General features: G+C 37.9%; 1 protein-coding gene across 1 annotated transcript in view; it reads right to left on the reverse strand.

Annotated features, from left to right (window-relative positions):
• Window positions 1-22,594, reverse strand: part of LOC133660527 (prolactin regulatory element-binding protein-like) — a 29,090-nt gene continuing 6,496 nt past the window's right edge. Inside the window, exons 2-10 of the mRNA XM_062064067.1 lie at window positions 22,385-22,555; window positions 13,104-13,299; window positions 5,243-5,493; window positions 5,094-5,174; window positions 4,891-5,018; window positions 4,646-4,819; window positions 880-952; window positions 660-819; window positions 1-588 (exon numbers count right to left, since the gene is read on the reverse strand). Coding sequence (XP_061920051.1) covers window positions 494-588; window positions 660-819; window positions 880-952; window positions 4,646-4,819; window positions 4,891-5,018; window positions 5,094-5,174; window positions 5,243-5,493; window positions 13,104-13,299; window positions 22,385-22,519 — 1,293 coding nt within the window. The 5' untranslated portion in view covers window positions 22,520-22,555 and the 3' untranslated portion in view covers window positions 1-493. The remainder of the gene's footprint in view (window positions 589-659; window positions 820-879; window positions 953-4,645; window positions 4,820-4,890; window positions 5,019-5,093; window positions 5,175-5,242; window positions 5,494-13,103; window positions 13,300-22,384; window positions 22,556-22,594) is intronic.

The raw sequence follows: 22,594 nt of genomic DNA on the forward strand, positions 1-22,594 counted from the left end.
TAAAGAGAACATATTTATTTTGGCGGCTAGCCTTGACCTGGGGTCTCATCTATGAGGCTTGTGTACACACAAACCAGGAGGGACAAGTTCTGGATGAAAACCCCAGACAGAGTGTTGTATAGACCAGGGTGGTAAAGTCTGCAGTCCACCATAGACTCAGTGCCTCACCTCTGTTCTCACATCAACATGATTCCACTCAAACAGAAAATAACTTTAAAACAGTACAGTAAAATGTACAAATTCATGTGCTTTACGGGATTTGGGGAATTTGGCGCAGACCACTTCACTGCAAGTGAGATCATTATGCTAAATAATTTCTATATCCTCCAATATTTGAATGAAAGACTCCCAAACTTGGAACGTTCATGATTCCAGGAGCAAACATGACTCCAAATGGTTCCAAAGAAGTCCGATCCCGGTTTGGGAGACGAACCAACCTGAGATGTGTTGGCTGGTCTGAAGGTAGATTGAAGCTCCTCAGTAAAAAGATGACTTAAAAGAGCCCTGGGAAGAAGTGCTGAAGAAGCAGAACTATCCCCACCACCAGCAGGCCACAGATGAACAAGACCAGCCAGATGGGAAATGTTCCTGAAACAGCAAAAGAGGAACATAAGGAGTCTAGCAGGAGGGAGGAGCGTGGATGGTGACCATGGACTTACTGGGGTTAGGAACAGCGTGGAGTTGACAGCGGCTGTCCACAGCAACGCTGAACATGGCGGTTTCAATCTTGCCTCTCATATCCCAGCCTTTCAAGGTGTCAGGAAGGAAGGCCAGGTCTGTCACAACGATGCCATGGGACTCGTGTACGTAGTATAACCTCTACGGTGACAACACATTATCGTCCTCATTATGTCCGTCCGGTGTCCACAGTGTCTTTACCTGAAGGGAGAAAGCGATGTAGATAGCGACCGATCCTGTCACAGTTCCAAGTCCAAGAAATGTTCCTGAGTCACTGCAAAGACAAGGTTTTACAAGTAGTACTACAACTCTCCAGGTACCTCACCGTATAACACAATACATTAGAAGACACTACCTACAAAGTCCAAACTGAACCCATTTAGACCCTGCAGGGGTCCGGGAAGGTCCCGAAAGAACCCAAGTGGTCCCGGAGATAAATGGGGTTACCAAAACGCTCCAAAAAGGGGCTTTGGACCCACCTACAGACTCTTTGGGTACATCTCAGACCTTTTGGAGCACTGGGACTTAAAGGAGTAAGTACATTGTTGGGTCCTTTGGCACCTTTAGGGGGAAGATGCTCCATTTTGGGGTACTTTGAGACCTTCAGGTCTGTTGGTCGTTCCCCAAGTCCATGGACTTTTCCCAGTAGCAAGGCCCCAATCCCTCACTTTTAGGGAGGGGTGAGTTAATTTTTGGGTCCTTTAGGGAGAAGATAGTCCTTTTTGAGGTACTTTAAGACCTTCAGGTCTGTTAATCCTAGGGATGATGTTCGAAACCGATTCTCCCGGTTGTTCGATAAGAAAAGAACCGATTCCATGGACTCGAATCCCTTTTTGAGAACCGGTTCCCGTTATCAAGGCCACTAAAGTAAAGAAAAAGAGTTGGTTCTTTATTGGAATCCCTGGGAACGAATCCCAAACGGGCAATGTTCTGCCCATTTGATTGTAGACTCTTACTGACACCTTGTGGCGATATGAAAATACTACGCGTCAATAGTTTGGGCACTTCCGGGTTGACGATGTTAGTCCAGTTCATGAGACAATTGAGAAGTAGACAAGTTGTGTTAGCTCTTACAAGCCTTGGAAAAGATAAGTCTGTAAGTAAACTGTTTAACTTGTTTATGTAACTCAATATTAAGGTGGAAAGTGGTTAAATTTAATAGTAAGATGTTTATTGAAAAACGATTTTTTTTGCACTGTTTCAATGGATGTTTTGAGGACTTAAAATGGCTGCCAGTCGTGTATTTCCACCATCGAAATAGTTTCAACACTCAGAAGTATTTGTTTGATGATAGTACTGTATATTTGTGTGAAGCTAATATTTACATATTGTGTATTACATTAATGGAATCACATAGCTTATACATTTGTCATTGTGTGTATTTCAGTTTAAAAAAAATAAAAATAACAGTCCAGTGCAAGACAAAAGTAAAGATAGGAAAAGACAAAGCAAGATCAACAACAATAAAGAGCCTAAATGGATTAATCTGCTTTGAAACTTTATTAGACGTCTTGGATTGTTTGTTAGCTGTCTGCCTGTGTGTATAGTTAGTATGTTCCAATAGCAGCAGAAGTGCACTTTTTGGAGAGCTGTATTTTTAGTTTTGTGCCCATGGGACTGATTTTATTTAACACTATATTATTATTTATACACCTATAGTGATCACAGAGACAGGTTGTTTTTGTGTTACTGTATATATTTGTTTTTCTGAAAAATCCCATTTAATATACTTTGGGTAACAACAGTCAATATTTTATTTTTTTATTTTTTTAGGGGGGTAACAGTCAATATTTATTTATTTATTTATTTTATTTTAGTTTTTTCTTATAAAATAAACGTGAGCTTTTGTTAAACCAAATATTGTGTTTTTTCCATATACAACAACCTATCTGGATTCGATAAGAGAATCGATAAGGAATCGGTTCGATAAGAGGATTCGATAATGGGCTTGAACTCGATAATTTCTTATTAAACATCATCCCTAGTTGGTCCTAGTTGACACCAGCAGATGACATGGCACCCCAAACCATCACTGATGGTGGAAACTTTACACTAGACTTCAGGCAACGTGGATCCTGTGCCTCTCCTGTCTTCCTCCAGACTCTGGGACCTCGATTTCCAAAGGAAATGCAAAATTTTCTTTCGTTTCCACCATCAGTGATGGTTTGGGGTGCCATGTCATCTGCTGGTGTCGGTCCACTCTGTTTCCTGAGATCCAGGGTCAACGCAGCCGTCTACCAGCAAGTTTTAGAGCACTTCATGCTTCCTGCTGCTGACCTGCTCTATGGAGATGGAGATTTCAAGTTCCAACAGGACTTGGCGCCTGCACACAGCGCAAAATCTACCCGTGCCTGGTTTACGGACCATGGTATTTCTGTTCTAAATTGGCCCGCCAACTCCCCTGACCTTAGCCCCATAGAAAATCTGTGGGGTATTGTGAAAAGGAAGATGCAGAATGCCAGACCCAAAAACGCAGAAGAGTTGAAGGCCACTATCAGAGCAACCTGGGCTCTCATAACACCTGAGCAGTGCCAGAAACTCATCGACTCCATGCCACGCCGCATTAACGCAGTAATTGAGGCAAAAGGAGCTCCAACCAAGTATTGAGTATTGTACATGCTCATATTTTTCATTTTCATACTTTTCAGTTGGCCAACATTTCTAAAAATCCCTTTTTTGTATTAGCCTTAAGTAATATTCTAATTTTGTGACACACGGAATTTTGGATTTTCATTTGTTGCCACTTCAAATCATCAAAATTAAATTAAATAAACATTTGAATGCATCAGTCTGTGTGCAATGAATAAATATAATGTACAAGTTACACCTTTTGAATGCAATTACTGAAATAAATCAAGTTTTTCAAAATATTCTAATTTACTGGCTTTTACCTGTATAATGTAGGAACCACAATATTAATAACAGAAAGAAACAACCCTTTTGTGTGAATGAGTGTGAATGAGTGTAAATGGGGGAGGGAGGTTTTTTGGGTTGGTGCACTAATTGTAAGTGTATCTTGTGTTTTTTATGTGGATTTAATAAAAAAATAAAATAAAATAATTTATTTTTTTTAAAAACCGATACTGATAATAAAAAAAACCGATACCGATAATTTCTGATATTACATTCTTAACGCATTTATTGGCCGATAATATCGGCAGACCGATATTATCGGACATCTCTACTTCTGAGCCAATGAGCAAACACATTGTACCATTAGAACACTGGAGTGATAGTTGCTGGAAATGGGCCTCTATACACCTATGTAGATATTGCACCAAAAACCAGACATTTGAAGCTAGAATAGTCATTTACCACATTAGCAATGTATAGAGTGTATTTCTTTAAAGTTAAGACTTGTTTAAAGTTATCTTCATTGAAAAGTACAGTGCTTTTCCTTCAAAAATAAGGACATTTCAATGTGACCCCAAACTTTTGAACGGTAGTGTACGTGAATGAGATAAATAATATTTGATATTTTACACTAATGTGTTAATCATTTCACACATAAGTCGCTCCTGAGTATAAGTCGCACCCCCGGCCAAACTATGAAAAAAACTGTGACTTTTGGTCCGAAAAATACGGTAAGCAGGATGTGACTTCGGGGGCCCCCCTCTTCAAAATGGCGTGGACAGGAAGCGACGTCATTACCCGTAGAGCTTCCAGCAGCCCACAACTTGAACTAAATAATGAAGCGATCATGGCTCGCACACCGGGGCATATTTGGCTGCATTTAAACGTTCCTAGACGGAAAAGAAAGCAAATGGAGGTTCCACTGTATTGCAGTCTTCTGCTAGAATCATGTCTAGACATCACAACTGAATATTGGGTGAAGACTAACAAAAGGCAGCTAGTTTGACCACCAAAGTTGATCATTTTTAAGAAAGCAGCCTCATTGATTCCAAAGTAATACACCTTAAAAGCAGGTATGTTCTTGCACTTTCCCCTGACTGCATTTGACACGTACCTGATGGCCAGGCTGGAGATGACCTCGGCCCCGCAGGGAGCGGTCAGCATTGGCAGGAAGCTCTTGCCGTCCCACTTTGTCAGGTAGCAAGGTGGAGGTTTGCGCTCTCGCTTATGGGGGATCTGAACCGTGTAAAGCCTCAGAGCATCTTTTTGGTCTTCTACCTTGCCAAACCTGACATAGACCAGATGAGCGGATGAAGTGAAAGTTACGTGATGGGTGCTGGTCATGTCCACTGAACTTACCTGCAAGCCATATAGCGATAGGTCTTTTCAGCCATTTGAGGCATGGTTTCATGCCATTTAAGAGCGGTGACCAGTTGGTTGTTGCTCCACACGCTGCAAGCAAAGTCTCTGCCAACCGTCACCAGGTGCTGCGTGACAACCATGAACATATTGACTTACCAAAGAATCAATGTCTGCTGTTACAGAGATGTTGTTGTGGATACCTTGTTTTCTTGGCTCACATCCAGGTCTTCTATTTCTCCTTTGTGTGCTTGGAAGTCCAGTTTTTTCTTCAGGGATGGAAACTGGAAAACAAGAAAGGGTCAGGATTCAGGTGATTGGCAGCACCAAGAACTCCAGCGTTTGTGTTTACCTCCCAGACTCTGATGTGTCCGTCTGTGCCTCCAGTGAGGAGCAGGCTCAGGTCGGGACTAAATCGGACCACCTTTTGGAGAGGGTCCTGAGGGTTCTCGTCTGACTGCAGTTCAGTTATTCCTGTCACAGATATGTGTGCCGTCTCATCTTTCGTATGTGACTTATCCTCGCAGGCGGAAGCGTCATCCTGAGCACCTTTGCTCTTTCTGCCGGCTCGTTGCCTGGCACTGCCTTGCGGCATGTTGTTCACTGCCAACACAAACATCAACAGACGTGTGTAACATACCACTCCAACAAGGGACTTAACAGTCATTACATCAAACACCTAACGGTTAGCAGTGTTGGCGTTAACGCACTTTTTGTGTCTTTTAACGCATTGAAATCAGAAGGGACGCGCAATTACGGAAGCCCGGTTTGTTTTTTATTTGATCGATTATCGCTTTCCGCCAGTGTTTTGTTTTGTTTATGTTTGCCCAGTCAAATCTCCATGCCCGTTTATTGGTCGTGAATTTTGATTCTTTGAAAGGTTTATCAATGACAAATACTGCCTCAGTTTGCACTCGGACAACTTTAGCGCGAGGGGCTGTCAAAAGAAAGACTTCTTTTTAACTTCATCCTGTGCCATGTCTCCAGTAAATGACTTGTTTTAGTCTTTGTGAGTCCATGGAAACTTCACTTTTATCTGCCACTGGATCGACAACGTTCGAGGATGGAGTCAGGCTAGCTGTTAGCTTCAAGCTAACCAGCACCCGACCAGACTCCTCCACCCCAAAAACATACTTTGTAAGTCAACAAACATGTGCCTTTTGAAGTGTTCATGTGCGAGGAGTGTTGAAAAGGAGTCTCTTGGAGAAGTGGCTGACAAGTTAGCAAGTGACATCATCACCGTCATAGTTTAATGAAGCAGAGATGCTGACTGTGCGTTATGATCAACTTTTTATCCATAGACTTATCAGATGTCATTTTTTATAATCTACGTTTAAAGGCACATTTAAAAAAATACTATTAACATAAACAAAAGCATTAACAAAAGTGGAATAAAAAAGCTTACAGGTGAAATGTCATTTAGAAAAAGTTTCAATGTTGACTAATAAAACAAAGCTGTTGAGGGGTTAGTGCGTCTGCCTCACAATACGAAGGTCCTGAATAGTCTTGGGTTCAATCCCAGGCTCGGGATCTTTCTGTGTGGAGTTTGCATGTTCTCCCCGTGACTGCGTGGGTTCCCTCCGGGTACTCCGGCTTCCTCCCACCTCCAAAGACATGCACCTGGGGACAGGTTGATTGGCAACACTAAATTGGCCCTAGTGTGTGAATGTGAGTGTGAATGTTGTCTGTCTATCTGTGTTGGCCCTGCGATGAGGTGGCGACTTGTCCAGGGTGTACCCTGCCTTCCGCCCGATTGTAGCTGAGATAGGCTCCAGCGCCCCCCGCGACCCCAAAGGGACTAAGCGGTAGAAAATGGATGGATGGATGGATGTTTAAAACTGTCATTGCTCAAAACATAATATTGAATCAAAATCCATGTTTTTATGAATTACTGACCTATCCAAGGCTCCCATTACTTCACATCAAATATTACACTTTGAAAAATACTTTTTGTGGAAGATTTTGCATATTTTGTGTGTTTGCCATAAAAAAAAACAAAGTGTTCTTTGACAAAAAGGGCAGAAAACAAAAAAAAAAAAACTTTAAAAAAGTAAATTAAAAAAACTTAGAATTGAGGGATGGATGTGAAGTTGACGTAGAGATTTAAATAATGTATGTATGCCCTGGCACACCATTGTCATCATTTTATGACCCAAGCAAACAACTTTTTAAATGTTTATACTGAAATAAATACAGCTACAACTTATTAAATACAAATATAGAAAAAAGTAGAGGTAAAGTTTAGATCCATGAAGGAAAGAAGAAAAAGAATGAATGTTTATAAGTGACTACATTTACATATGCATAAACATTTTTTTTCTTTTGTATTATTTTTTTAAAGAATGAAGTTACGTTTATGACACAACACAATATAGAATGTGAGATATAACAGGATAATGTAGAACACAATAGAGCAATGTGAGATATAATAGGATAATGTAGAACACAATATAGAATGTGAGATATAACAGGATAATGTAGAACACAATATAGAATGTGAGATATAACAGGATAATGTAGAACACAATATAGAATGTGAGATAAAACAGGATAATGTAGAACACAATATAGAATGTGAGATAAAACAGGATAATGTAGAACATAACATAGAATGTGAGATATAACAGGATAATGTAGAATACAATAAAGAATGTGAGATATAACAGCATAATGTAGAACACAATATAGAATGTGAGATATAACAGGATAATGTAGAATACAATATAGAACGTGAGATATAACAGGATAATGTAGAACATAACATAGAATGTGAGATATAACAGGATAATGTAGAACATAACATAGAATGTGAGATATAACAGGATAATGTAGAATACAATATAGAATGTGAGATATAACAGGATAATGTAGAACATAACATAGAATGTGAGATATAACAGGATAATGTAGAATACAATATAGAATGTGAGATATAACAGCATAATGTAGAATACAATATAGAACGTGAGATATAACAGGATAATGTAGAACACAATATAGAATGTGAGATATAACAGGATAATGTAGAACACAATATAGAATGTGAGATATAACAGGATAATGTAGAACAAAATATAGAATGTGAGATAAAACAGGATAATGTAGAACACAATATAGAATGTGAGATATAACAGGATAATGTAGAACATAACATAGAATGTGAGATATAACAGGATCATGTAGAATACAATATAGAATGTGAGATATAACAGGATAATGTAGAACATAACATAGAATGTGAGATATAACAGGATAATGTAGAATACAATATAGAATGTGAGATATAACAGGATAATGTAGAACACAATATAGAATGTGAGATATAACAGGATAATGTAGAACATAACATAGAATGTGAGACATAACAGGATAATGTAGAATACAATATAGAATGTGAGATATAACAGGATAATGTAGAACACAATATAGAATGTGAGATATAACAGGATAATGTAGAACATAACATAGAATGTGAGATATAACAGGATAATGTAGAATACAATATAGAATGTGAGATATAACAGGATAATGTAGAACACAATATAGAATGTGAGATATAACAGGATAATGTAGAACATAACATAGAATGTGAGATATAACAGGATAATGTAGAATACAATATAGAATGTGAGATATAACAGGATAATGTAGAACATAACATAGAATGTGAGATATAACAGGATAATGTAGAACAAAATATAGAATGTGAGATAAAACAGGATAATGTAGAACACAATATAGAATGTGAGATATAACAGGATAATGTAGAACATAACATAGAATGTGAGATATAACAGGATAATGTAGAATACAATATAGAATGTGAGATATAACATGATAATGTAGAACATAACATAGAATGTGAGATATAACAGGATAATGTAGAATACAATATAGAATGTGAGATATAACAGCATAATGTAGAATACAATATAGAACGTGAGATATAACAGGATAATGTAGAACACAATATAGAATGTGAGATATAACAGGATAATGTAGAACACAATATAGAATGTGAGATATAACAGGATAATGTAGAACAAAATATAGAATGTGAGATAAAACAGGATAATGTAGAACACAATATAGAATGTGAGATATAACAGGATAATGTAGAACATAACATAGAATGTGAGATATAACAGGATCATGTAGAATACAATATAGAATGTGAGATATAACAGGATAATGTAGAACATAACATAGAATGTGAGATATAACAGGATAATGTAGAATACAATATAGAATGTGAGATATAACAGGATAATGTAGAACACAATATAGAATGTGAGATATAACAGGATAATGTAGAACATAACATAGAATGTGAGACATAACAGGATAATGTAGAATACAATATAGAATGTGAGATATAACAGGATAATGTAGAACACAATATAGAATGTGAGATATAACAGGATAATGTAGAACATAACATAGAATGTGAGATATAACAGGATAATGTAGAATACAATATAGAATGTGAGATATAACAGGATAATGTAGAACACAATATAGAATGTGAGATATAACAGGATAATGTAGAACATAACATAGAATGTGAGATATAACAGGATAATGTAGAATACAATATAGAATGTGAGATATAACAGGATAATGTAGAACACAATATAGAATGTGAGATATAACAGGATAATGCATACATTTATCATTTGTTTTCAAAACACTTACAAAAAAGTGGGACCCCAAAAATTGACTGTTGGACCCCATTTTTATGACTTGAAAGTTCCTAGCGCCAACACTGGGTTATTATTGGTGTTTTAAGTGAAAATGATGGGAAAAGGGTGATTGATAACTGCACGTTGATAGACTCACGGACTGCCTCACACCAGCAGCGTCTTTTTGCCGTCAGCCATTACGATTGATCGATACATCGATTTATATTACCCACATTTCAAATAAATCGATCTGTGCTTGGCAAGAGATAGGCATTGATCCAAGATTGTATTAAGGTGGAATCGATCGATATTATCGACACTAGAAAAAAAACCCATTATATTTAAGATTGATAGACTTGACATGAAGATGAGCACTTTTAATAATGAAGATGTTCAAAACTAAAGTGGTGATGATATATGGTGGTGGAGAAAGCTCATAAACACCACAAGACAATAGTGTTATGACGTGTGTGTGACAGTTAAAAGGAACAGGTACTACACATTGAGGCCATAATAAATTGTGAACAAATTTTGCCTACGCCATAAAATGTGGGCGTGGCACGGCGCTAAATATCGCTCCGATGATTCGCCACGCAACGTAAATAAGTCGGCTCCACAAATTCAGATCTTGATCTTGTTTGGTAGAAATAAGGATGACACCCTGAAGTGCACCTGTTCATACCTACATGTAGTGGGTGGAGCCTAGCGGCGAAAATGATGCTGATGACACCCTGAAGTGCCCGATGGGTCACTACCTGTTCATACCTACATGTAGTGGGTGGAGCCCACGAGTAACTCCCTTTCACCAGTTCACATCTTGATCTTAATTGCTACAAATGCTGTTCTATGGACTGGTGCATTGGCTTGTGTGTCACAATGATCCTGAGAGCTATGCTGGCAGGGGGCTTGTACCCCTGGTAGCTCTAGCAAGCCAGACAGGTCAAAGACGAGAGACCAGACAAAACCCAGTCCACTTAGCTAGCCTGGCAGCAGGGGCTGGTAGGCCGAGTTCGGGGAGCACAGCACCTGAATTGGCCTGTCTCAGCCACCCGGTGATCAGAAGAGTACATCGCCAATGGTCACGGGGCAATAGACCTAGATAGTTAGTCACTGCAGGGAAACTCACAAACTACACAAACTGTCACACACTTGTGTTCAGTTGGAACCAGTAGTAATGAGTCCAGAGGTGGAACTTTGTCTTGGGTAAGCATGCTTTCACAAAATTCTGCCCCGGCGCTCTCCGTTAAGAGCATCTCTTCTTTCTATATTAGGTATTGTGGCCAAACAGCTTAATGTTTGTTTTATCTGACCACAGAACTTTCCTCCAGAAGGTCTTATCTTTGTCCATGTGATGTCAGATAAAACAAAAATTTAGTCTTGGGCGCAGTTGGGTGTTCCAACAGGACAATGACCCCAAACACCCCTCAAAAGTGGTAAAGGAATGGCTAAATCAGGCTAGAATGAAGGTTTTCAGGCATGTGATTTGACCACAATGAAAAAGACTGAAAAAATTTCCGGGGGTCAGGGGGACGAAGGCCCCCAGCCAGGTCTCCTGGTTTTTCACCAATTTAACATGCTAAAATTAACAAAAACAGCACCATTTGAAGAAAATATTTTAGTGTTTAAAGACATGAAAACATCATTAATAGAACATACATAACCCAATGATCCTAATGAATCACTGTATATGGTTCAGTCCCAACAGTATTTAGTCACTAATATTTACATCTTGTGTTCATTTCACATCCACAGGTGTCACATTGATCAGTGTTATTATCTACAGTTTATTTACAGCATTACCACATTACTTCAGTTCATGTAATGTAAACATTTCATTCTTTTCGCCAAAATAGGATATACATTTATGAAAATAATTAAACATGTTTAGTATTGTTTAGTCATATTTGAAAATAGGAAATAATAATAATGTGAGGACACTGACATATTGCATGAAACAAGTGTGAAAATATTTACCTTCAAGATTGTTACACCACTGACAATAGTTTCAAGAGACTACATAAGAACTTAATATTACAAAATAGTATTATATGCAAATTTATTTCAAATAAATTGTTGACTAGAATCAATAATGCGACTCTTTGAATTTCTGTAATTTCATAATATATTTTCACGTGGCTTGTTATTTTTAGAAAAACCCATTTGTATTTCGCAAAGCAATAATTGGTTAATATTTAAAACAAACATGCGTATTTCGCAAGCAAATATTTTTTAGCTTACCTCATTATTAACAACCCTGTCTGCAACTGAAGTGGGCGGATCTTTCCTCTCGATGTCTACGGCAGTTGTAGATGTAAACAAGATGAAGTCCGTAAGGTTTGCTCACTTTCGGTTGACATCCAAAAGTACCAGCTAGTGAAAAGTTCGTTTTCCTTGCTTGAAGTTGTTTCATATGTTTTTGGCGTTTCGCATGTACTTCCAAAGCCTTGAAACCTCGTGATCCATAGTCAATATTATCATGACACCACGTGCACAAAACCTTTCCGGGACGATCAATTTTCCGAATAAAATCACAGAACAAAGTCGTAAGTTCCTTCTTCCCAACAGTATCAGTGATTTCCCTTTCCATCCAGTCCCATCGGAACTTATTTTTGACATGTTTATCAATTTCTTTTACTCGTAAAGCGTCCTTTCTCTCGAGAACCGACATCGTTTACATATGGAAAATGGCGCTAATAACCATTATGAATGATGACGTTATTAACGTCATCATTCATAGCAGATGTCCTGATTGGTCACAAGGAACATATCGACCAATCAACTACGGCGTAATACGTCTCGAATCTTGATTTAGGGTCGGAAAAAAAAAAGGAAAAACGGGAGATTTTTTTTTTTTTTCCCGAGATTAAAAAAGACGGAATTCTGACTTTAGACGGAAAAATCACATGCCTGGGTTTTAGAATGGCCTTCCCAAAGTCCTGACTTAAAGGTGTGGACAATGCTGAAGAAACAGGTCCATGTCAGGAAAGCAACACATTTAGCTGAACTGCAGCAATCTTGTGGTCCAAAATTCCAGCAGAAGCTTGTGGATGGCTACCAAAAGCGCCTTATTGCAGGTAAACTTGCCAAGGGACATGTAAGCAAATATTAACATTGCTGTATGTATACTTTTGACCCTCCCATTTTCAGTAGACCCATAATAAATTCAGAAAAGAAGCAAACTTCTTGAATGTTTTTTGTGACCAACAAGTATGTGCTCCAATCACTACATAACAAAAAGATAAGAGTTGTAGAAATGATGGTAAACTCAAGACATGATGTTCTTTACAAGTGTATGTACACTTTAACCACCCTTATTGGTGGTCAAGTCGGGACCACTGGCATCCTTCTAACAACAAGGCAGTGGTCTCTAAAAGTCTGCAACAAAGCCAGCGGGGGGCATGACTTCCTTCTTTTTAACGCTGCATCCTGGGACTTCATAGCCTGTTCCTAAACCTGGAAGTCTTGGCGAGGTAGAAGGTGTACTATGACTTGTGTGTTGGGTGGGTTTCAAGTGGTAGTTACATGACATACCTTCATTGGCAGCAAGGCTGCTCGCACCTTTCTGCGCAGAGTCAAACTTCATCAGAGCGCAGAGTCCGTCCTGGCCCGCTGCAATCACGCCGTCGCCCAAGGCCAGGTTCATGGTGGCCCGTGTGTCCGTGTCGTGGGAGTGAAGCAGGCTGGCACTGTGCTGGTTCTCCCCCAGCAGCTGCACCTCCAGGAAGTGCTGAGGTACAAAGTCACAAGGAAAGGCCATGTAACACAGTGGTGAACATGCCCTTTCCCAACTACTTTGGCACGTGTTGCAGCCATGAAATTCTAAGTTAATTATTATTTGCAAAATAAAAATAAAGTTTATGAGTTTGAACATCAAATATCTTGTCTTTGTAGTGCATTCAATTGAATATGGGTTGAAAAGGATTTGCAAATCATTGTATTCTGTTTATATTTACATCTAACAATTTCCCAACTCATATGGTAACGGGGTTTGTACTTCAACATTTTCAGACCGATTTCCACAATTCCAAAACCAACCAATTCAGCCCGGAGGTTGGGTCTTGGGCGCAGTTGGGTGTTCCAACAGGACAATGACCCCAAACACACCTCAAAAGTGGTAAAGGAATGGCTAAATCAGGCTAGAATGAAGGTTTTAGAATGGCCTCCCAAAGTCCTAACCACGGCAAGAGATAAGCTAGCTTCTACGACAACACGAAACACGTTTGAGTTCGTAACACACAACACTGTGATAGCACACCAATCTGTACTGAGTGAAGAACATGAACAATCATGTTACAGTATCTGTAAAGTATTATTTCATGTTGTGTTTGTACACAGCTAGCCAGACAGTGTACGAACTGTGGTTGTAACTAGGAGAGGCAATTCTTGAAGGAATAGCGTGTGAATGCTCCAATGCTGAAGTGGAAGTGAAATGCTGACAGAATGTAGTAGGAATGGAAGAATAGTTGGAATGTTGAAGAGCTGACGTTGAACTGAAATGCTAATGGAATGGAGGGCGAACGTAGAAATGTTTAAATGTTGAAATCGTTTAGACCAGGGGTCACCAACGCGGTGCCCGCGGGCACCAGGTAGCCCGTAAGGACCAGATGAGTAGCCCGCTGGCCTGTTCTAAAAATAGCTCAAATAGCAACACTTACCAGTGAGCTGCCTCTATTTTTTTAATTTTATTTATTTACTAGCAAGCTGGTCTCGCTTTGCCCGACATTTTTAATTCTAAGAGGGACAAAACTCAAATAGAATTTGAAAATCCAAGAAAATATTTTAAAGACTTGGTCTTCACTTGTTTAAATAAATTCATTAATTTTTTACTTTGCTTCTTATAACTTTCAGAAAGAAAATTTTAGAGAAAAAATACAACCTTAAAAATGATTTTAGGATTTTTAAACACATACCTTTTCACCTTTTAAATTCCTTCCTCTTCTTTCCTGAAAATTTAAATCAATGTTCAAGTAAATTTATTGTTTTTATTGTAAAGAATTATCAATAAAATTTAATTTAATTCTTCATTTTAGCTTCTGTTTTTTCGAAGAAGAATATTTGTGAAATATTTCTTCAAACTTATTAAAATTCAAAAAATTATTCTGGCAAATCTAGAAAATCTGTAGAATCAAATTTAAATCTTATTTCAAAGTCTTTTGAATATCTTTTAAAATTTTTGTTCTGGAAAATCTAGAAGAAATAATGATCTGTCTTTGTTAGAAATATAGCTTGGTCCAATTTGTTATATATTCTAACAAAGTGTAGATTGGATTTTAACCTATTCAAAACATGTCATCAAAATCCTAAAATGAATCTTAATCAGGAAAAATTACTAATGATGTTCCACAAATTCTTTTTTTAATTTTTTCAAAAAGATTCGAATTAGCTAGTTTTTCTCTTCTTTTTTTCGGTTGAATTTTGAATTTTAAAGAGTCGAAATTGAAGATAAACTATGTTTCAAAATTTAATTTTCATTTTTTTCGTGTCTTCTCCTCTTTTAAACCGTTCAATTAAGTGTAAATATCATTAATTGTTAATAATAACATAAAATTAAAGGTAAATTGAGCAAATTGGCTATTTCTGGCAGTTTATTTAAGTGTGTATCAAACTGGTAGCCCTTCGCATTAATCAGTACCCAAGAAGTAGCTCTTTGTTTCAAAAAGGTTGGTGACCTCTGGTTTAGACGCTAAAATAGTTTGAATGTTGGAATGGTTTGAATGTTGAAGCGTTTCAATTTCCAGGAAAACCGGAATTTGGTTTGGAACTTGGGAAAGTGTTAGTTTGAATGTCCAGGATGAGTGGAATGTGTTGAAGTTGGAATGCTTTGAATAGGTTAAAAACTGTGGGAATTGTGCAACTTGGGAACATGTCCTATTCATTTCAATGGGAACGTCCTGGAAATTTGGGAATTTTGGGAAAAGCGGGGTTTTTGAAAATGATTAGGAGCATGAATGTCCTGAATGAGCTGAATTGGTTGGGTTTGGAATTGTTGAAATCGGTCAAAAAATGTTGAAGTAGTAAATGGTACTAGGGAATTTTGGGACAATCGGGAATTTTTTTGAAAATGGTAGAAAACTTATATGGTCTTAATGAGTTGAAATGGTTGGTGTTTTTCAAATCGGTTGAGAAATGTTGAAGTAGTAACATGTTGAATTGAAAAATGGTACTACGGAATTTCGGGAAAAACTGGGAATTTTTCCAGTTCCAAAAACAGCTTCGTTTTTTGTCCTGATTAAGAGGAATGATTTGACGGTGGAACGGTTGAAGTGGGTTGACAAATGTGGGAGGAGTAGTCGCCAGAAAAAAGGGTGGAAATAGGATTTTGGAAAACCAGGAATTCTGGAAAATCCTGGAATAGTTTTGAACTAGGAAAAAGAGTAGTTGGAATGTCCAGGATTAATGGAATGTGTTGATGTTGCAATGGTTTGAATTGGTTGAAAAATTGTGCAACTTAGAAAAATGTCCCATTCATTTCAATGGGAACTTCCTGGAAATTTTAGAATTTTGGGAAAAGCGGGATTTTTTAAAAATGATTAGAAGCATGAATGTCCTGAATGAGCTGAATTGGTTGGTGTTGGAATTGTTTAAATTGGTCAAGAAATGTTGAAGTAGTAAATGGTACTAGGGAATTTCGGGAAAATCAGGAATTTTTTTTTTTACTTGGAAAAAGAGTAGTTTGAATTTCCAGAATGGTGGGATTTGTTAAAGGTGGAATGGTTTGAATGGGTTGAAGAATGTGGGAATGGTGGAAGTTTGAAAAATGGCTAATTCATTTAGAATGGGGACAATGCAAAAAAAAAAAAAAAACAATTATGGGAAATCCGTGATTTTTTTTTTTTAATTGTTGAAGTGGAGCACACAATTCCTGAACAGGCTGAATATTTTGAAGGTGGAACAGTTTGAATCAGATGAAAAATGTGGAAGTTGTGGAACTTTGAAGAATGTTCCATTGATTTTATGGGAATTTGTTTTTGGAAACTGTGGACGTCGTGTCCTCCGGACCAAAGAGGAAAAGAACCATCAGATTTGTATTTTAAACCACCTCAGATACTATATCCTCTTGAAAATGAGAGTCGAGAACGCGAAATGGACATTCACAGTGACTGAACATGTAAATACACGATTAATAATATTCAGCTTTGCGAAGCTAAAAAAATAGAAGCTAACCTAGCAACGTAGCCAACGTGATAGCATCAGTCTCAAATGCAGATAGAAACTAAATTTAAAAAAACCCTGACTGGATGGATAGACAGAAGATCAAAAATACTATTAAACCATGAACATGTAAATACACGATTAATAATATTCAGCTTTGCGAAGCTAAAAAAATAGAAGCTAACCTAGCTACGTAGCCAACGTGATAGCATCAGTCTCAAATGCAGATAGAAACTAAATTTAAAAAAAACCCTGACTGGATGGATAGACAGAAGATCAAAAATACTATTAAACCATGAACATGTAAATCAACAAATAATAATATTCAGCTTTGCGAAGCTAAAAAAATAGAAGCTAACCTAGCTACGCAGCCAACGTGATAGCATCAGTCTCAAATGCAGATAGAAACTAAATAAAAAAAAAACCCTGACTGGATGGATAGACAGAAGATCAAAAATACTATTAAACCATGAACATGTAAATACACGATTAATAATATTCAGCTTGGCGAAGCTAAAAAAACAGAAGCTAACTTAGATGCGGCGGCGGGCTTACTCACTGTAGTGCGTCTGCTATCCTGCTCAAAACACAACACAACCTCCTGGTGTTGGTGTTGCTGTAGTCCGCCGCTCCACCGATCGCACCTACAACTTTCTTATTTGCAGTCTCCATTGTCCATTAAACAAATTGCAAAAGATTCACCAACACAGATGTCCAGAATACTGTGGAATTTTGTCGAAGAAAACAGAGGTATTTGAATTGGGTCCAAACACTTCCCTTGACCTCGTGACGTCACGCGCATACGTCATCATACCGCGACGTTTTCAAGCGGACGTTTCCTGGGAAGTTTAAAATGTCACTTTATAAGTTAATCCGGCCGTATTGGCATGTGTTGCAATGTTAAGATTTCATCATTAATATATAAACTATCAGACTGCGTGGTCGGTAGTAGTGGCTTTCAGTAGGCCTTTAAGCTGTCCATCAAGCAAGAATGGGAAAGAATTCCACCTGAGAAGCTTCAAAAATGTGTCTCCTCAGTTCCCAAACCTTTACTGAGTGTTGTTAAAAGGAAAGGCCATGTAACACAGTGGTGAACATGCCCTTTCCCAACTACTTTGGCACGTGTTGCAGCCATGAAATTCTAAGTTAAATATTATTTGCAAAAATAAATAAAGTTTATGAGTTTGAACATCAAATATGTTGTCTTTGTAGTGCATTCAACTGAATATGGCTTGAAAATGATTTGCAAATCATTGTATTCCGTTTATATTTACGTCTAACACAATTTCAACTCATATGGAAACGCGGTTTGTACATCCCTAATTTGATTGTTGTCAAATGTTCTTTATCACATTGTGTATTTTCCTCGTGTTTATCAAAGATGTGATTAATGTATGATGTCTCAGGTGTGATTCACTACAATAGTCACACTGGATTGCAGTTCATTGAAATAGCACAACACTGGATATTGTTCAGATAAGTTATATTTAAGAACACAAAGCAACACTGGAGGTGACTATGACGTGTGCATTTTCCGCACATGCGGACGGAGGGAGGGAGGGGTTCTCAAACAGTGGCATTGTTGTGTGTGGACAAGGATAAGGTTAGGTGGGACTTACCCCGGATAACCTGAGTGTAAACGGGGCCTAATTCAGTTAACATGCATCTGTCATGGACCTTTTTAGCGAGAGCAAGACGACCGCTCTGCCACAGTTGGCCTGCTTTGGCGCCTCGCCGGTTTAGGTGCCGAAACGTCTCAACAACCACCTCATGAGAGCACAACAATGTTTTACTGATATTTGAGAGTTTTTTCGAAGTATGGGTGTTTCCATTACCAGTTCCTTATTGCGATATTCAGGTTTTGCGCATTTCTCGGGCACCTAAACACCGAACCGACAGGGGGCCAGCGCAGGACGACTAGGGCAGACGGGTTGTCGTGGTCTCGCCTGCGATCGGACGGCCAAGGTGGAGCGAGGCGGCACCGGGCCGTCTCGTGGGTCCCTTCTCCGCAACAGAGGCCGACCCACAAGCTCGGGGAAACCAACACGCCCGAACTAAGTCAAGGCTGCCGTAAGGACGTTGCCTTTGAGCAATCACCCGCTGCCTTCGTCTTCTGTTGACATCACGGCGACAGTGCTGTCTGCAATATCTTCCTCAAAGTGGAAGTATAAAAACAATAAAATGATTTGCAAGTATAAAAACCATGTTCTTCCAGTAAAAAGTATAAAGTATAATTAAAGCTGCAAGCAGCGTTGGACGGGTCCGCATTTTGGCAGGTGCTAGTCCTAGGTGTCCCAATACTTTTGTCCAGTGGTAGTCCTGAGTGAGACCTACATAGAGGTTTTTGTTTCGTGTCTCTACGATATTCATACTGGGAGTTAGAGGAAGTTGTGTCTGTGTCTTTTTCCTAGGTGTCGCGGCACAGTGGTTGTTTTCTTTGAAGGCGCGTAAAATTACAGCAGCGGAGCAGCTTTAGTGCTGCGGGTCTTTGAAGGCTCGTAAAATCAAAACCGTAGCACGCATCAAAACTCTTTCGTCAACTTTTAATCAGAAGGGTTCAATCTCTCTCCTGTAGCAGTTTGAAGCCGAAACGACAAACGCGCTCGGAGCAGATAATGTTTGATGTTTGGTGACCGGTTGTAACAAAAATTTTGTTTTGAAGGAGGAATAGCAAACTTCCTGTTTATTTTTGCTGAAGGATGTTAATCTATGAAATGTAGGTCTAAGTGAGACCTACATAGAGGTATTTGTTTCATGTCTCTAAGACATTCCTACCGGAAGTTACAAGCAGTTTTGTCTGAGTTTTCCTCTGAGGAGCAGTTTTTTTCTCTGTTTTTTTCAAAAATTATGTAGAGCACAATTTTGAGTTTTGGGGTTCGGTTTTTTTTGTAGATCGCAATTTCCACCAGTCCCGATGTGTGTGAGTTTGGTGAGTTTTGAAGTATTTTAAGGGGGTCAAATTACAGCTCAAAAATCAAAAATTAGTGTTTTTAGTCATTTTTTGTCTTGAAGGGAAAATTGCCAACTTTCTGTTGGTTTTTGCCCGAAGATGTGAAATTATGAATTGTAGGTCTAAGTGAGACCTACATACAGGTTTTTGTTTCATGTCTCTACGACCTTCCTATTGGAGTTAAGAGGCCGTTTTCTTCCTAGGGGGCGCTAGAGCGCAATTTTGATTTTTGGGGTTTGGTTTTTTGACTAAAGTGTGCTGTACCCGTGTTTGTATGTGTGTAAAAAATTTGGTGAGTTTTGAAGCATGTTAAGGGGGGCAAAGTAGTGTGCAAAGCTGCGGAATAATAATAAAGAATAATAATAAACCTTACAATAACAATAGGTTCCTTTGTAACCAGTACAAAGGAACCTATGTACAAAGGACTCCCTGCGGGAGTCCTTTGTACAGGGTACAGGGCGGACCCTAAAAACAATTTGCTTCTATTAAAAAACCATTCACAAATAAAAAAAACAATTGTCTTCTACTAAAAAAAAGATTCACAAGTATAAAAATATTTCTTAAAGAATATGCACAAGTATAAAAACAATTTTCTTCAATTAAACAATTCACTGGTATAAAAACACATTTCTTCAATAAAAAAATGATTGAAAAGAATACAAATTATTCTTTGCCAGTAAATAAAAAAATTCACAATTATAAAAACAATTTTCTTCCATTAAAAAACGATTTGCAAGTATGAAAAAATACTTCAATAAAAGGATTTGCCTGAATAAAAACAATTTTATGCAAATAAAAAGAGGATTGGTAATTAGAGACAATTTTCTTGGTTATTATTATTAATTTAAAAAAAAAATTCTTTAAAAAAATGTAAACACATTTCTTCTATTAAGATTGTATAAAAAAAAGATTTAAAAAAAAGATTTGCAAGTATAAAAAAACACTTTCTGCCAGTAAAAAACACATTTGCAAGTATAAAAACAATGATCTTCTATTAAAAAAACGTTTCCCAAGTATAATAACAATTTTTTTGTGAATGAAAAAAAAAAACCCAATTTGCAAATATAAAAACAGATATACTGTACATCAGTGGTCACCAACCTTCTTGAAACCAAGAGCTACTTCTTGGGTACTGATTAATGCGAAGGGCTACCAGTTTGATACACACTTAAATAAATTGCCAGAAATAGCCAATTTGCTCAGTTTACCTTTAACTCTATGTTATTATTAATAATTAATGATATTTATCTTTGTGGAAACACTGATCATCTTAATGATTTCTCACAATATACTGTATATATATATATAGAAACATAAATATCAATATGCAACACTTTATTTTTATATTTTCTCTAAGTGCACGTTTTTCAAATTGAACATTTTCAAATGATCACTTCTAAGACAGTCTTGTGAAATCACAATATCCCATTTTAACAAGCTAGCCACTAACATTTTTTAACAAATCATGAATTACTTCGCACCATGTTTGTACAAATAATAACTCATGTAAAATACAAAAGTCAACTCTCAAATTTTTAAATAAATCATGTCACACTTTGAACTGGACACCAAATCTGTTATCTGTTTCTTTGTCAGTTAGTGAAGACCAAGTCTTTAAAATATTTTCTTGGATTTTCAAATACTATTTGAGTTTTGTCTCTCTAAGAATTAAAAATGTCGAGCGAAGCGAGACCAGCTTGCTAGTAAATAAATACAAATTTAAAAAATAGAGGCAGCTCACTGGTAAGTGCTGCTATTTGAGCTATTTTTAGAAAAGGCCAGCGGGCTACTCATCTGGTCCTTACGGGCTACCTGGTGCCCGCGGGCACCGCGTTGGTGACCCCTGCTGTACATGTTCAAGGGAACATGTACAGTATATCTGCTCTGGTTTTTTATGGCAAAAACTAACAACCTGAAACATTTTCCTCACCAAAAAATGTCAAAGTTCAATTTTTGATGCAAAAATAATTGATTATCATTTTTGAGCAATTATTGATTAGGGCCCCACTGAATGAAATAACGACTTAGAAGTCACACTTCACTCTACCCCTGGATTATAGGTTTTTATCATGTTATTATGATATTATTTCACTGGAAAACACACAAAATATGCCACCCAAAACGTAGAATATTTAATGTCAAGTAATTGGAGCCTTGAATAGTTCAATAACTAATTGGATTGATTATTATTCTATCAGCTTTGCGTTATAGAATAATAATGTGGGGCGGCGTAGCGAAGTTGGTAGAGTGGCCGGGCCAGCAATCGGAGGGTTGCTGGTTACTGGGGTTCAATCCCCACCTTCTACCATCCTAGTCACGTCCGTTGTGTCCTTGGGCAAGACACTTCACCCTTGCTCCTGATGGCTGCTGGTTAGCGCCTTGCATGGCAGCTCCCGCCATCAGTGTGTGAATGTGTGTGTGAATGGGTGAATGTGGAAATACTGTCAAAGCGCTTTGAGTACCTTGAAGGTAGAAAAGCGCTATACAAGTATAACCCATTTATCATTTATTATAGTCAATATTGCAACTTACATTTCACCTTTTATTGCATGTCTTCATGTTGTTCATTTAATAGTATTATTTGAAAGAATCCTACTTTGCTGCGACTAAACCAATCAGTGGCCACAATACTGATTGACTATTGATATTTGTCATTCATTGAGTGCTTGGAAAGTGCTAGAAAGTGTAGTCCTGTATGAGTGATGCTTACCACAGCATTCTTGATGCCAGTCTTGGAAGCCCCTCCTCCTCCTGCCAAGATCACCAGCCCAGTTTTGGGGTCCACTTTAATGGAGTAGAGGGGAAAGGGGGCTCTGTAGAGATCTGGAACCTTCCGTTTGCCCATTGTTGTCTTGCAAGGTCCAGTTCTTCATACACGCGCCTGGAATAAAACATAGCTGGGTGTCATTCTTAGTAGGGA

Source organism: Entelurus aequoreus, linkage group LG11 (genome assembly GCF_033978785.1).
Source record: "Entelurus aequoreus isolate RoL-2023_Sb linkage group LG11, RoL_Eaeq_v1.1, whole genome shotgun sequence".
Taxonomy (NCBI): domain Eukaryota; kingdom Metazoa; phylum Chordata; class Actinopteri; order Syngnathiformes; family Syngnathidae; genus Entelurus; species Entelurus aequoreus.